The 15368-nt window shown below is 41.5% G+C and overlaps 1 protein-coding gene across 1 annotated transcript; it reads right to left on the reverse strand.

The window, feature by feature from the left end:
- Window positions 1–157: 157 nt before the first annotated feature.
- Window positions 158–14209, reverse strand: LOC133413346 (sorting nexin-18-like). The gene is made up of 4 exons (XM_061697601.1): window positions 13067–14209; window positions 10012–10305; window positions 9194–9576; window positions 158–2766 (listed from the first exon to the last, which is right to left on the reverse strand). Exons 1-4 carry the CDS (start codon window positions 13804–13806, stop codon window positions 2540–2542), a joined length of 1644 nt encoding a protein of 547 aa, XP_061553585.1. The 5' UTR covers window positions 13807–14209; the 3' UTR covers window positions 158–2539.
- Between the last annotated feature and the right edge of the window lie 1159 nt (window positions 14210–15368).

The raw sequence follows: 15368 nt of genomic DNA on the forward strand, positions 1-15368 counted from the left end.
CAGGGAGGGGGAAGAAGCAAGGCTAAATAATAAAGGGCAACTTTCTGAATGCTGGTGCCACTTACAAGCAACTAGACCCACAATTTTCGATTTTTACCATGGAGAATTTAGAACACAATTATAAGAACGACATAAAGTACAGTATTTGTATAATAGTTTATTAAAATAATAATTTAGAAAGACTGACACAGAGAAAGTGACAAAGAGTAAAGTACAAAGCTGTGTGTCAAGTGTAGAGACAAAGACACGATTGAACTATGTTCTATATCCATTTATTTATGGAAATACTGTCCTGTTGTAATACATTGAACACATATGCACCCTATGAACAACTACAATTGCCCTTTAACAAACATCACTGAGTTAATTCCCAGGAATGTAAAAACAAGCCTGAAATGACAATACAGTATCCAACAAAAAAAAATTAAGAAGCAACAACAATGATACCAGTTATTTAGAGTAACATATTGAATGTTTAACCGGAAAATTCCAGTGGAATGATAAAACAAAGTGGCAGACATAGTTTCAAACATTCTTTGTTTAAACTATTCCTCCTACCCTGACCTTACTGGTGTGAGTAAAAGCAAAACGATATCATATGATCTTAACCCCACATTGTAGATGTGCTTTCTAAAACAAGAAGTCAGTCTAAGCATGCTCTGCTCAGTCAATGGAAGTAAAATGACATAACTGGCCAATAAGAAGTACGCATCTCCAAAATGTCTTTATTTTTTCCTTCAGGAAAAACCCTTATAGTTGTATTATGAATAATATGTTTTTCATTGGTTGGCAATGATATGCAAAGGTAATTTGTATAATGACAGTCACTTTAGATCATTTCCATCCATCCATTTTTTTACACCGCTTATCCAGTCCAGAGCCATGGGGAGCTGACATACATCCCAGGGCTCTGTCACTCTGGAGTAATAGCTAGACAACCTTTCACTCTCATATGCACACAGTTACTGAGTGGGATTTGAACCCACACTTCTTGCACAGAAGTCAGGCGAGGGAAACTACTACACCACTAGTGACTGTAGATGATTTCCACCATACCATATTTGATTCAAGAAGGCTGGTTAAGGCAGGGGTCGGCAACCTTAAATACTCCATTTTGACTAGCACAGAAGAAAACCACCAGGAGCCACAAGACCCTTTTGACATCTAAAGTGGGGATAACACTGCATATAAATATTTATATATAGTGTGCTGCCAAACTTAAATTATCCACCTGCGGCGAACCAAAACTGCCGTCTGCTTTTGTGTTCCGTCATCATTTTATCTAATTTGGAGAATGCAGTCAAATTGAATTAAAAAGGACTATTTCACTTAAAACTGTAAACTACATACTTGTTAGATAATAGCCAATTAAAATATTTACTTTACCAGGTTAATGTGATTTTTGCTCCTGAACCTCAGGGCAGCAAGACGTTACATTCATCTTGACAGGCCGCTGTAAGCTGTCATCTGTGACGCTATGTGAGAGGTTTGTTTTTAATATAGTTCATGTAGCATGTAGCATTAAATGTTCTGTTTTCTTCATAAACTCTTATTTTCTTGGATTTATCAAATATAGCTCAATAAATCTTGGCGCCATGTGTTACACATCGGCAGATGTGACGCATTTGAGCAACAATAAACAAGTAAAAATTATATATTTAATGTTACAAGATCTCCATAATCTTCAAATTTAGAATTACAACTGGAAAATGAACAAAGTAAAATAAAAACAAGTTGGAAAATAAATAATGAGTATTGTTGCGAAGGTAAAGTCATGTGGTTCTCTGCATGGTTCTCTTGCGCCATGCAATGCTGAACATTTGCTGTACTAAGGATGTTAATCCTTTACATCCATGTATGTTTATGTAACCAGTAGTTCGTTGAATGTGTGTGTTATTTAACTGTCGGGTTACAATAATGTTGCAAAAGAATGACATCCCGGTCATTTCCGCAGTAAGCTACATAATGTTGAGCTAAGCGTTACCTGGCGATTCTACTTCTGGGACTTCTGTTTTCTTGTACAACTTAGCAGTGTCACAGTATTTCATTTCAAAGTCACCAGAGAGCCACAGCAGAAGGATGAAAGAGCCACATGGCTCCGGAGCCATGGGCTGCCGACCCTTGGTTTAAGAGAAGCATCTTATCTTCAGGCAGGTGGAGCAGTTCCATAATGACTCAAATGTCAAAAACAAAAATGGAATTCTCCTAACAAAAGTTTTTTTTAAAACTTATCAGTTTGTGAAAACAGAAAATACGTATCTATCTGCACTTTTATCCATGTGCCATTTGGTAGCGTAATCCAATACTGTGCCCTTTGTGCTTTTTCACCTGGTGACGGTAACACCCCATAGAAAAAACAATTATTGAGTCTTTAACTGCTTAAAGCATCCAGTTGAACATTATGGTCCGGGAGTCATGTCATGTGTTTGATGATATATGCTCCATTACGGAAGCTTTATCAGTCATTCATCAGCTTTTCAGTCTAATCTAAATTCAGCCTCTCTTTTTTTTTTAGCCCACCCAGAATTTTGTTTTTATCCTACTGCTCACTGTCATACCTCTGGAGCGCGTCCTCCAGCTTGGCTGTGATTTTCTGGAAGAAGCCAATCTGCTCTCGGAGATGTTGCTGCATCTGTGCTCGGAAGTCTCGTACACGTGTGCGGTGAAAGTGCTGGATCTCGGACAGCGTGGCACACGAGATAATGTTGCAGCGGTCGTGGAGTTCTCCCTCCTCCGCGGGACAGTCCTTAACCTTGGTCAGCGCACCTTGGACAAGACGAAGGAGAAGGGTGTTACTTTGTTGCAAAGGCAAAGAAAATTATTTTTTGATTTGGATAGGAAATTAATTGACATCAATGTGAGGTTTCATATGGGCTGAATCGATGAGGAAATGAAAAATGTGTGCTTGGCTCTAGAAGAGAGACAGAAAGATACATTTTAATGAAAAACTCATTCAAACTGGCATTTCAAACAATAGTGGAAATGTGAATTGAATAGAAACCTAACAATTACCGTAACAACAGAACATAATTACATTGTTTTTTTGTTTTTTTTACATATTACTATTACCATCATCACATTGGTTACCTGATTCAATCAAAGCAGAAAAATGGCAATTACTTTTGCCAATCCGCAGTTGGGTTTTTTTCTGCAAGTAAATGAATGGTGAGCTCATGGACAGAAAATAAATGTCATTTTAATAATGCTGTTACTAATTGTCCAACCAAACCACTGTGATATCATTACTTGTGTGACTGCGTAATTGTCATCAAAAATCATGTGTACCAATCAATCGTATTTGAACCCGGGTCCTCAGAACTGTGAGACGGAAGTGCTAACCAGTCGTCCACCGTGCCGCTTTTTTAATATTTGTCACAGAAAAAGAGTACATATATTACTGGAATCGTCGTTAGAAGCTGTTGGATAATTCTGGTCTCCTGTAAATCAGTTAAACTTTTATGCACATACCTAATTCAACAAGACTGATATAAGAACAACTGACTAAACTTGAGGTTGAATTTTGTTTAACGAACAAGTTTCACCTATGTAAACTATCCATCCATCCATCCATTTTCTGAGCCGCTTCTCCTCACTAGGGTCGCGGTCCTGCTGGAGCCCATCCCAGCTATCATCGGGCAGGAGGCGGGGTACACCCTGAACTGGTTGCCAGCCAATCGCAGGGCACATACAAACTGACAACCATTCACACTCACATTCACACCTACGGGCAATTTAGAGTTGTCAATAAACCTACCATGTATGTTTTTGGGATGTGGGAGGAAACCGGAGTGCCCGGAGAAAACCCACGCAGGCACGGGGAGAACATGAAAACTCCACACAGGCGGGGCCGTGGATTGAACCTCGGTCCTCAGAACTGTGAGGCATATGCTCTAACCAGTCGTTCACCGTGCCGCCCCAATGTAAACTAAATTACATTTAATTTGACTTAAAGGAAGAAATTAGCTGTAACACCAGCTAGCCATGAAGTAGTTTTCCATCCATCCGTTTTCTGTACCGCTTTATCCTCACTAGGGTCGTGGGCGTGCTCGAGCCTATCCCAGCTATCTTCGGGCGAGAGGCGGGGTACACCCTCAACTGGTCGCCAGCCAATAGCATGAAGTAGTGTTGTTTAAGGAAAACAATTAGCTAGCTGTTTCTGTTCCAGCAGCTGGCTTTGTAACAGTTAGCCACAAATCAAGGTCCCAGTGAAATGTGTCATCACTGTAAATGAACGAGTTGTTATAGTAATAAAAAAAATAAAAAACATTTTGTGTTAGTGTTGTTGTCGAAGTTAGTTAGTTGCGCATGCGTACCACAGATTGTGCAGGCACCGCAAATATTGCACTGACAGACCTGATGCTAGTCCATTGGATAGCTAGCAAGAGCTAATGGAATCTCTGTTATTGTCATATGAAGTAATTAACTATCAGTTATGCAGCAAGCTTACCACCAGCTATCCATGAAGTAGCTCTATTATCAAAAGAAATTAGCTCTCTCCGCTCCAGCAGCTAGCTGAGCATCCGCTGGCCATGAAGCAGGTATATTATAGAAAGAAAAGAGCTGTTTGTAGACACAGCTGTTTTTACAACAAATAAACGTTACACCCCAGACGTCCTTCCTTACCCTATGCTGAGTAATGCCTTAAAATGTCTAGTGACTCAACTTCTAAGGAGGGAAGTACAACATTTTTGGCAGACATGAAGGATGGAAAACATAAGAGGAACTGTGAAGTGAAGTGCTAACTAAAGAGACATTACAAGCGGGCTCATTGGCATGCTGACCTTTGTGACCTGGTGATGTGAGAGAAAGAGTGGATGATCTTTTTTCCCCACACACAAATTACTTTATCTATACCAAGTAAATGAAATAAACCTGGACTTTGCACCCCTGGCTGCCGAAGCGATTAGCAGCCTGTAAGCTGAACTGCGTTCTTTGTACTGTTGACCGGTGAGAAATGTCTGTATCTCTTCTCTTCAAATTACAGAACCATGAGGAACAGGGAAAGAGGGAGGATAAAAGAGTGGGAGGAGGAGGGGAAAACTAATCCAGGGACTGCTCTATTTTGCATTCCTGCAGTCCCAGGGTAACATTGGACAAGAGGCCCAGGAATCTGTCCTCATTCAAATCAGATGTTAGGCTTTGGACCTATGGGTTGATACTGCACAGCTATATTTAGGTCAACAAGGTTTTACATCGGTTTTGATGTTTTCACAAAATTGCTCAGCATCAAATACTGAGGGATGGAGATGCTACTATCACAGATATGTTGAAATGCAAACATTTTACAATTTCTTTTATCATGACTAAACCCATCTATCATTATTTGGAGGTAGTAAAAAGTGCAGACTTTGCAATGTGCAGACGAGCTCATCAGTGTAACTCAGCAGATGCTTCACAAAAACACGAGACTTTCCTTAATTGACCTATTATGCTTGGGGCTACAAATCTGAGGCTTTCATTACTTTAAGGTATGCCTCTGAAAGAAACGAACAATGTGCATTACTGGAAAAGTTGGAGAAAGAAAATGTTAGATGGGTTACAGGTTTGACTGCTTGATTGTGAAGAGCAAAACTACAAAATCTCTTAACTGAATTTATCTTTGTTGTAGTTGTGTTACTGGCTAAGGGTGAATTTAGAGGGGATCCAAAATTGTACACTTGGGAATGTATTCAATAATCATTAGCTGTGTCCAGATGTCAAGGAACAATGCCTTTGGAGGCACCTCTAAACGCAACATCAATCATGCTAACCTTACCAGGAACTCCCTGGTAAGGATAGATAACGGAGAACGGAGAATTCCTGGTAAGGGCAGCCTTAAAGTTAGGTCATGATGCAAGGTGACTGTAATGTGAAATATATTACTTTATTTACTATATTACAATTTCCCTTTTATGTCGTTTTAATATTCTCGTTGGTTCACAAGATTACGTAGACACTTAACTGTCCTGAGTTCTAGCTGCAAGACCCACAAGACCACATACCCAGGTGACTAGATGTTTTTCTATCACATAGCTTTAAAAAGGATTGTTTTGGCTCACATAAATGAATATATTTCACATGGTCCTAATACAGCAGACATACTGTATCTTTAATACGTCACACATAGCCTTGACATCGCATACATAGACAATATGGACGTCTGTATAAGTTGTGGCCTAGGAATAGGAACCAGAACAGCGTCTCACACAGGAGAGTAGTAGTTGTATGGTTTTGACCGTTTTTTTGTTTTGTTTTTGTTTTTTTGCTTTGCTCTTAAAATAACAAAAGATAAGCTCTTCTCTCATGTAATTATTTATCCACAGAAATTCCACTACAGTGACTATATGTTAGCATTACTAATGTGATGTAACAGAATATAATAACTGAAATTAAGTTAACTAAAGGTTTTAAGGTCCCATGAAGCTTAACACATCTGGTGTTAGATGTTCAAATAGGGCAATGCAAAAAGTTCATTTAAAAATGAAGGGACTCTGTTTCTTTCCGCTTCGTGCAACTAAATACGCAAATGCTAAATGGAATATAAAAGAATCTTAGGTTATGGGAGACTGCTATTGTATCAACTAAAAACAGGAAAGTAATACATACGTACGATGTAACCTGAATTTGTTTGCAAGTCGGAACACACTATAGTAGTCTATCAGTAACCTACGTTAATGTAGGAATAAAGTTCTATCCATCCATCCATTTTCCGTACCACTAATCCTCACGAGGGTCGCGGGCGTGCGGGAGCCTATCCGAGCGGACTCTGAGCGAGAGACAGGGTACACCCTGAACTGGTCGCCAGCCAATCGCAGAGCACATATACTGAAGACAAAATACCATTCGCACTCACATTCATACCTAAGGACAATTTAGAGTCTTCAATTAATCTACTGTGCATATTTTTAGGATGTGGGATGAAACCAGGGTACTCGGTGAAAACCCACGCAAGCACAGGGAGAACATGCAAACTCCACACAGGGGAGGCCGGATTTTAACCCGGGTCTTCAGAACTGTGAGGCAGAAGCAGTCGGCTACAGTGCCGCCAGTAAATTCATAATTACAGTAAATATTTGAATGAAAAACACTTCTCGGCCATGAATTTAAAAATCAATCAATCAAATCAATCAAAAACACATTCAGTACTACGGTAACTGTTTGTGCCTTCTGGGACCACGTGATGATGTATTCTTACACCACAGCCGTGAAATGTTGTCGGGACCATCGTAAACCCGAGGACCATTTATTTTTGAATTTCGCTAACATGTGTCTGCTCCTTTAGTTGTCTTGTCTTGGGGATTACCACAACCCACAAGACAGGAATGGTAGTTTATTGACTACAACTTACAACTGTTTTAATTTACAACCAAACTCTCAAAGTTTGAAACAGTCATACTCAGATCTATGCTGCTCCCTTTATCTAGTTTGCATTATTCTGCCGATTTCTGTCTGACCTTGGCAAAGGTCTGCACTCTTCTGAGTAGTCTTCCGTCTGCATTGTCTGGTTAGACAAATGTACACTACTTGGCAGCTTAGACAGCAGAAATGACAGAGACCAAATTCCTGGACTTAAATGAGGTCAATATCTGTGTTGTCATGTATTAAGGTTTTCAAGATTTTTGCAGAAAGCATAAGAAAATGTGTTATTTGCCACACAGGGTAAAAAGAGCTGTCAGTTACAGAGACTATTGGCATTCAGGCTGCAATTGTATCTAGCGAACAGAGCTCAGTGCACTATAGAAACAGTGCCTCCAGGTTTGGCAAACGTCAGGATTTTTTCATGCCAGCAGTGTCTCCCTCCTCCCATGCTGCAGGGAAACAACAAGCTAACTCCTGTTTGTTGTGTTTGTAGTGTGTTTTCAAGTGACTCACTTCAGGCTCTGTCAGTACCAAGGGTATAAAAAACTTTTCTCAATGTGGGTATCGGTTTTCTCCTCACACTGACTTCGCAATTCCGTAAGTGAAAACAGATGAAGCGTTCGGGGTCGCAGGGTTTGTGAGTGTTGCCTATAATTTTTTTCATAGATGAATAATAGATGCTATGAGCCAGACGGTGCACAGCTCTGTATCATTAATTTCTCTTAGGTTCGGTTAAAAGACTAAATTGTCTCATCATCATTTTACTGACTCCTACGTTGAACAAGAATTGGGGCTGACTGCTTGGTCCCGAGCAATTTTAGTCACAGGTAACCGTTTGACACAATTACATTGCTCAACATAAAAGAGCATACTCTTACAGATTTTTTAGGAAACTTTCAGTTTCAATATTTTCTATGGCATACACGATCGCCCCAAAAAATCCTTTAATGTTGTAATGTTGCAAAAATGAGAACGCAACAATGAATTTCAGAGGTATATATATTTATATTGAGCCTGTTGGTTGACTTAAAGACTCATAGGTGTGCTTTTTATAAACTTCCACACTCCCTATTCCCCTATTCTCTTGTCCATTCTGTCCCTCAGTCTGTTTATTTTCAATAAACATCAGATGATTTAAAAATTTAAAAATAAGCAGAGGGAGCATTTAAAACTCCCCCATTGCACAGCAAAACTGCGGCATACAGATCCACCATTCTGCATGGCCATGCAGCTGAACAGGACGGGTAAAAAAAATTTTTTTAAAACATTTTTAAATGTAAGATTAGGCACGCCTACGTTCAAATCGTTCCAAAGACCTGATAGCTGAGCCTCTAGAGATCCCACTGGAAGCCAACTTTTTCAAATCCTTGTTAATTGTAACATGCTAGTATTTGTGGGTTCACTAAAGTGTTCAGATTTCAGCAAACCACATATAAGAGTATGACTTTTCTTAGCAATATTGTTTCTGGTAAGGTACAGTTTAGTTTTGTTCAATTGTGTGTGCATTATTGTAGGGTCTGAACATATCTGACCCTACTGTCACTTTTTAGCACTCGTTCTTTGGGGTACCAGTCATATGGTATGATTTGCTTGTTTAGAGTGCAGTTAGACATGCTGCTATCCGTTGATTGGTTGACAAAGAATAATGTGTTACTATAGAATGTTGAAGAGTGGCAGGAAACAAAGTGTCATTGAACAAATACGGTTGATCACAAAGGAGAAAGAAATGTACACTGTTTGTCTTATATAGAGGCTGCCTGCTCATTTTACGGTGGAGAAGCAAGTGACGAACCAAACTAAATTGAACCGCAAAGGTGTTACTCAGATCTCACATAAAAAACATGCATTTCCTGACCTTTCTGCACATGGATGATGTCAGGAAAGTTGGCCAGGTGTCCTCTGTAGAGATCCAGCAGATCAGAAATGGGATCCAGGTCCTGGCGTGGCTGATCTGCAAAATAATCTCCTATGGCCTCATAGGCATCACCAGTATAAGAGATGGCCTTGTTCAGACCTCCTGAGTAGGCCTGCTGGTCCAGCTCAAACGCCTGCGAGAGAAGTTTGAAGGACTGTCCGACTTTGTGGTACTCCTTCTTGAATCCTGACATCTGCTTGCGTGCAAAGTCATTGATGGTGGTGTTTACGACAACGATGTTCTCGTCCATCCTTTTCGTGAAGGACTTAAAGCCTTCGATCTTGCTCTCCACTTCCTGAAGGTCAAGCGGGACGGTGGGTGTGCTTAATGGAGGAGAGACATTTTTTAGGAACGATGCCATATTCTTGCAAACATCTTTGAGCAGAAACCTTGCAGCTTCAGTTGGAAAATACTTCAAACATGACATCATCTTTACTTCACAAACATGCTGATCTCTCTCACATCTGCCTCACCTCATGACAAAACCTTCGATTCAGCACATTTACTCAAGGAAAACAGCTCAAATTACCTTGCTGAAGGGCAATAACCATCCACTGAAATTAGAATGTAAGTAACTTGAAGTGAGTAAGTACCGTAAGTAACATCTGTTACTAAACCATCACAAAATACAACACTGCAAGTGTACATTCGGACACACTATCCGCAAGACAAGTTGTTGTGAATTGCCAATAATAAATTACAACTACGAGTTGGCAAGACAAGGGTTCTATGTCAAATCAACAACGAGCTCTTCATACCTGATTGTGAGAAAGAAATTAGCCCCAACCAGCTCATCCCTCTCTGCCTTCCTCTTGCCCTGTTTCCAGGCCTTCTCGTCCGCCCCACACGTGAGGAAATGTTGGAAGACGTCACAGCGGGCCAGCACAGGGTGGCTGGTCATATGGTTCATCCACCAAATAAGGCCTTTCCTTCGCTTGGAGATGAAGTCCTCCTCAAAGCGGCCAGTGGCCTGCTTCTCCGGCAGATGTGGAACCGAGATTACCGGGAAACGCTCCACCAGCCGAGCGTACAGCCAGTCGAAGTGTTTGTACCTGAAGGGGATGAGGAAATTATGGTGTGAGGAATCATAAGGGCATACAGACTGTGTGCTTATCTGAATTTGGTGGATTTTCTCACACGGCTTACTTTGTTCATATACTTTTGCGCCACTGAGGTACTTTGCATAAAATGGCTATAAATTGTAAATGGTAAATGTCGAATGAAACCTCTTTAAATAATTACATTAAATTAATCACAGCATGATTGTATGATTACTATGATTTTCTATAGTGCTTGTCCGCAGGAGGGTTACGAATGACCTGGAGCCATCGCAGCTAACTTTCGGTTAGAGGCAGGGTACTGGTCGACAGATCGTTCTCAGTTACATTCACTCCTATCAGGCACATGTACACATAGACTCCAAGTGGTGCTCAAGCACCTACCCTTTCAGCCTGGATGAAAAAAAGTGCCCTTTTTTCTACAGCCCATTTTTTTCTTCACTCATCAATATTAAAAAAAAAAAATTTATTACTCTTTTGTCATCAGTTCCACCCAAAGTGTTTTTATATCTACTAAGCAATTATTTGAGTCCTTGGGAGATTTATGATATGATGTATGATTGATGCGTTGGAATTCTTTTGTACTTCACACTAATACCATTGAATAAGGATTTGCAGAAGCTCTCTGTGGAACATGGCTTGTGTTGTAAGAGGTGACAACAAAAATGTCAGGAAAAGCCTCCTAGAACAGCGGAGATTTATTTGGGGTTAATCAGAGGCACTTTAAATGGTGGCAATTGTGTGGAGACTCCCATTTAACATGAGTTTGAATGTGATTGCTAAATTCTGAACACAGCCACATCCCCCATTTATAAGAAGGCTTGTGCACTTGTGCAACCATGTTATTTCATTTGTTTATTTTTACTGCCCCTATATCAAATATTGTATATTTTTCAATTGAGTTGTACAGGATATAGACGATTACTGCGATTGGCTGGCGACCAGCACAGGGTGTACTTTACCTCCTGCCTGAAGATAGCTGGGCTTGGCTCCAGCACACCCGCGACCCTTGTGAGGATAAGCGGTACAGAAAATGGATAGATGGATGGATGAGATGGATTAACTAGTAGTGGAATTTTAAAAAAATGACTTAACTAGTTTTAATAACTTAACTTGTTGTTGGAGGTTATGTGGTCCCTGATAATCTCCACGTAGGAGGCTGGGATGAGGCCAACGTCCCCTCTGCTGTTCTTCCCCTCCAACCAATTTTTTTTTAATGATGGTCTCATTTTGTACAGTATATCACAAAAACCTGGCATTTAAACAGGGGTGTGTAGACTTTATGAGCTGTAGCTTCCCCTCACCTTTGAAAGTGTTGATTGTGTTAAAAGAAATAAATACATAATAATTATACTACTGTGGTTTTTTTTTTTAATTGTATGAATAATTTTGCCGATGGGTGCCCTATTTTTGGGGTGGCTTGAGCACCTGCCCCCCAAAATGTCTGTGCACATGTCTGACTCCTATGTACAGTTTCCATCGATCCATTTTCCAAGCCGCTTATCCTCACAAGGGTCGCGGGAGTGCTGGAGCCTATCCCAGCTATCTTCGGGCAGGAGGCAGGGTACACCCTGAACTGGTTGCCAGCCAATTGCAGTGCACACATAAACAAACAACCATTCGCACTCACAGTCACACCTAAGGGCAATTTAGAGACTTCAAATAACCTACCATGCATGCTTTTGGGATGTGGGAGGAAGCCGGAGGACCCGGAGAAAACCCACGCAGGCACGGGGAGAACATGCAAACTCCCCACAGGCGGGGCCAGGGATTGAACCCCGGTCCTCAGAACTGTGAGGCAGACGCTCTAATATGTACAATTTATTTATTATTAAACACTTTTTAATGTAGGGGGACGGTAGAGTAACCTGTGAAAACCCATGCAAGCATGGATAAAACAATACCTGCACTCACACACAAGAAAGCCTGAGGCAAGATTCAAACCCAGGACCCCTTGACATGCTAACCACCCATCTTTATTGTTTCATTTCAAATCCATTGTGGCAGTATATACTGTATAAAACTTACCCTCTGTCATTGTCTAAAGGCCGTACTTCTGGACCAAACTGTGTACACTATTCACTCAAAGTGGACACGACTCGACTCACGAGTTATGATTTTCTAACGTTTTGCAAATGACAGAGATATTATGGAATGTTTTTGATGATGCCATTCATGTGTGCAGTTCCACCAAAATTCATTAGAAACATCTGTTGATGAATCCCTACAATAACAAAAAGCCTGGTTGCTATACGAATAAAGTTCATTCAAAGCAGATGAAAACAGTTCTGTGTCTTAGCTTTGCTATTAATTATTTTTTTTTACAGCAGTCCATTTTAACATAGTAAGACAGTAAATAGTGGGACATATAGTTACAGATACCGCATGAAGCAAATATCTATTAAATATCTTCATACAAATCTCAATTCACTCTTACATTCACACCATCACTGAGTGGGAATTGAACCCATCCTGCCTGCATTGAAGTCAGGCAAATGTACTACTACACAACCAGTAACAGACTATTATGTGGGAAAATGTTTTGGGTGAAAAAAAATAAAGACAAAGAAAGAATGAGAAAAGCGTACAGGAATTCCAGAGGAAACAGGCTATTCCTGAGGCCAAAAGGCTACACTTGGCTCTGCTTTAGCCATTTGCTGGGAACAACAGTGGGAACAGGCCACAAGCCACAGAACCATCAACCGTTCAATGGTGAGAGGAAGCGGAGAGATGAGGAAAAAGGAGAGTTTCCTACCTGCGGTTGACTTGAACGTTGGTGTGAGTGGGGGTCAGGCCATAGGACATGTAGCTCTTCATGCCTTTGAACTTAGTCTGCTTGGTTGGGTCGTCAATGGTGCACGTGAAGGGGTACGGGTCGTCCTGCCATTCGGGTCCATGCTTGCCCGTCACCACACAGATCCTGTCCCCGTCTTTGACAAAAGCAGCCGCCTCTCCAAGGAGGAAGGCCTCTCCTCCAGATTTGACGAAAGTGGAGAACCTGTTCAGGTTCCTCCCCACAGTGGCCGAGCTCTTGGCCTGAGGTTGCAAGGAGCTACTGCGCCTGGCCGGTAGGGAGGTGGTCACCGGGTACAAGGAAGAGGGCGAGGTGCCCAGACCCCGTGGGGCCTCGGTGGCCGGGGAACTGTCATCCCAGTCGTCGTCCCAGTCGTCATCGCTGCCCTGGCTGGTGTGGAAGCTGCCCCCGCCGCTCCCAACACTCCCCGCCTCGGGTCCTCGCTGAGAATAGGTGGCGTGGGTGGGGGTCCCAACTTTGGAAGAGGACAAACCGTTGTTGTTCTTGGAGGTTTTGTGGTCCCTGATGATCTCCACGTAGGAGGCTGGGATGAGGCCAACGTCCCCTCTGCTGTTCTTCCCCTCCAACCAGCCCTCTAGCTCCTCCTCGCTGAACAGGCTCACCAGCTCGTTCTCACTAATGGAGATCTCCCCTGGGTTCTCCGAGTGGAAGTCGTACAACACCCTGGCCTGCAGCGCCATTCTCGCACCAAGATTACTTCTCTCTCGTCAACTGCTCAACAACACATTCCCGACATAAAGCACTTTGGGGAAACTCAATCGAGTTCGCGACGTAGACCCAAACTTTTCTGTCCGTGTAATCTGTGCGTAAAACGTGTTAACAAAAGAAAAACAAAGGAAAAGCAGGGCAGAAACCTTATCAGATATCCAACAGCTACCTCCTCCCCTCTCTCGGAACTCTTGCTTCAAAAATCATTCGTTTTCCACGCACAACTTCATCCACACGGCGAACAGTGGGAAAAAAACCTCACAGACATCCGATTGACTTTTCAAAAGAAGCTTGACAGACCTGCGGTGGCTGTGGAGCAGCTTTATTTCACCGTACGACCCCCGGAAAAAAAAAAAAAAGGTCCCTCTCGTCTTTCTCTCTTCCCCCCCTTCCACTCTCCGAGATGCTTGTAAAGTTAAAGACACCAAGTCCCAACACGTAGAAGCACTGGGGGGCGGAGCCTGCTACAAGTTTGGACAAGACACGGAAATAACGGAGGGGGGGGGGCACACGTTACATCAGGAACATATCTATCTATCTATCTATCTATCTATCTATCTATCTATCTATCTACCGATCAGATATATGCTCAAAATGGGCCCATTGTTATTCATATTACATTGTAATATTAGCGTAATGTAAAGTATGGCACAGGAACACTATGGCAACCAATGGCATGCATCGCTGCCAAAGGGTTTGCAACCAAATATTAAAGAGGGGTGCCAATATTGCTGCACATGCTTTTTTTTAAATTGCAATATATAAGTGAAAAAAAAAACCGTTAAATTACTTTGGACCTCCAATTAATAGATCCTGATGATATAAGTTTGGTACATTTCCATTTATTTCTGACATATTATCCAGGTTATGCATAAAATGAAGGGTGCTAATAATAGTGAGCAGGACTGTTGCACAGTGAACTAGTGGTTGGCAGGTCTGGCTCAGAGAGAGCTCAGGTCCTCCCATATTACCAAAACATGCTTCTTAGGTTAATTGAAGACTCTAAATTGTAAATAGGTGTGAATGTGAGTGTAAATTTGTATTTGTCTATACTCTATGTGCTTTGCAATTGAGTGGCAACCATTTCAGCGTGTACCCCACTTCTCGCCCAAAGTCAACTGATATAAGATGCAGGTCACATGTGACCCTCTTGTGCGCCCATGAGTGCGTGTCAAATGACTGACACCTTGTAAGTCACGCCTTTTGTCTATGATTGGTTGTTTTTCCTCAGGCATGGTGGTTTCTTTTGTATCAAATTAGAGGCACAGGATGTGTCCAGAGACGGCTGATTTTTTGGATATTTTTTATTTTTTTTCCACAGATTATAGTACTCTTTCTCTGCAGCGGATGACAGGTGAGCTCAACTAAGTTAAGTACACTCCTTATCCAACTGTATGGGGAGCTTGGCCTTCAGAGAAACATTTGCGTTTTAATGAAAGCTTGTCAGTTATGCCTTGTAGATGTTGAGTTACAAACGTCATCTAGAAATTCCCTTGCCTCAATAAATTTTTAAAAAAGCCCCCCAAAACCCCCA

This window comes from Phycodurus eques, chromosome 15 (genome assembly GCF_024500275.1).
Source record: "Phycodurus eques isolate BA_2022a chromosome 15, UOR_Pequ_1.1, whole genome shotgun sequence".
Taxonomy (NCBI): Eukaryota; Metazoa; Chordata; class Actinopteri; order Syngnathiformes; family Syngnathidae; genus Phycodurus; species Phycodurus eques.

What these genes read in the sequence shown, in the direction of transcription:
- LOC133413346 (XM_061697601.1), bottom strand. Translation starts at nt 13,806, where the DNA reads ATGGCGCTGCAGGCCAGGGTGTTGTACGACTTCCACTCGGAGAACCCA. An exon ending in AACGTTCAAGTCAACCGCAG is followed by an intron (nt 10,306 to 13,066) that starts GTAGGAAACTCT and finishes CATCCCCTTCAG; the next exon opens with GTACAAACACTTCGACTGGC. An exon ending in AATTTCTTTCTCACAATCAG is followed by an intron (nt 9,577 to 10,011) that starts GTATGAAGAGCT and finishes TCCTCCATTAAG; the next exon opens with CACACCCACCGTCCCGCTTG.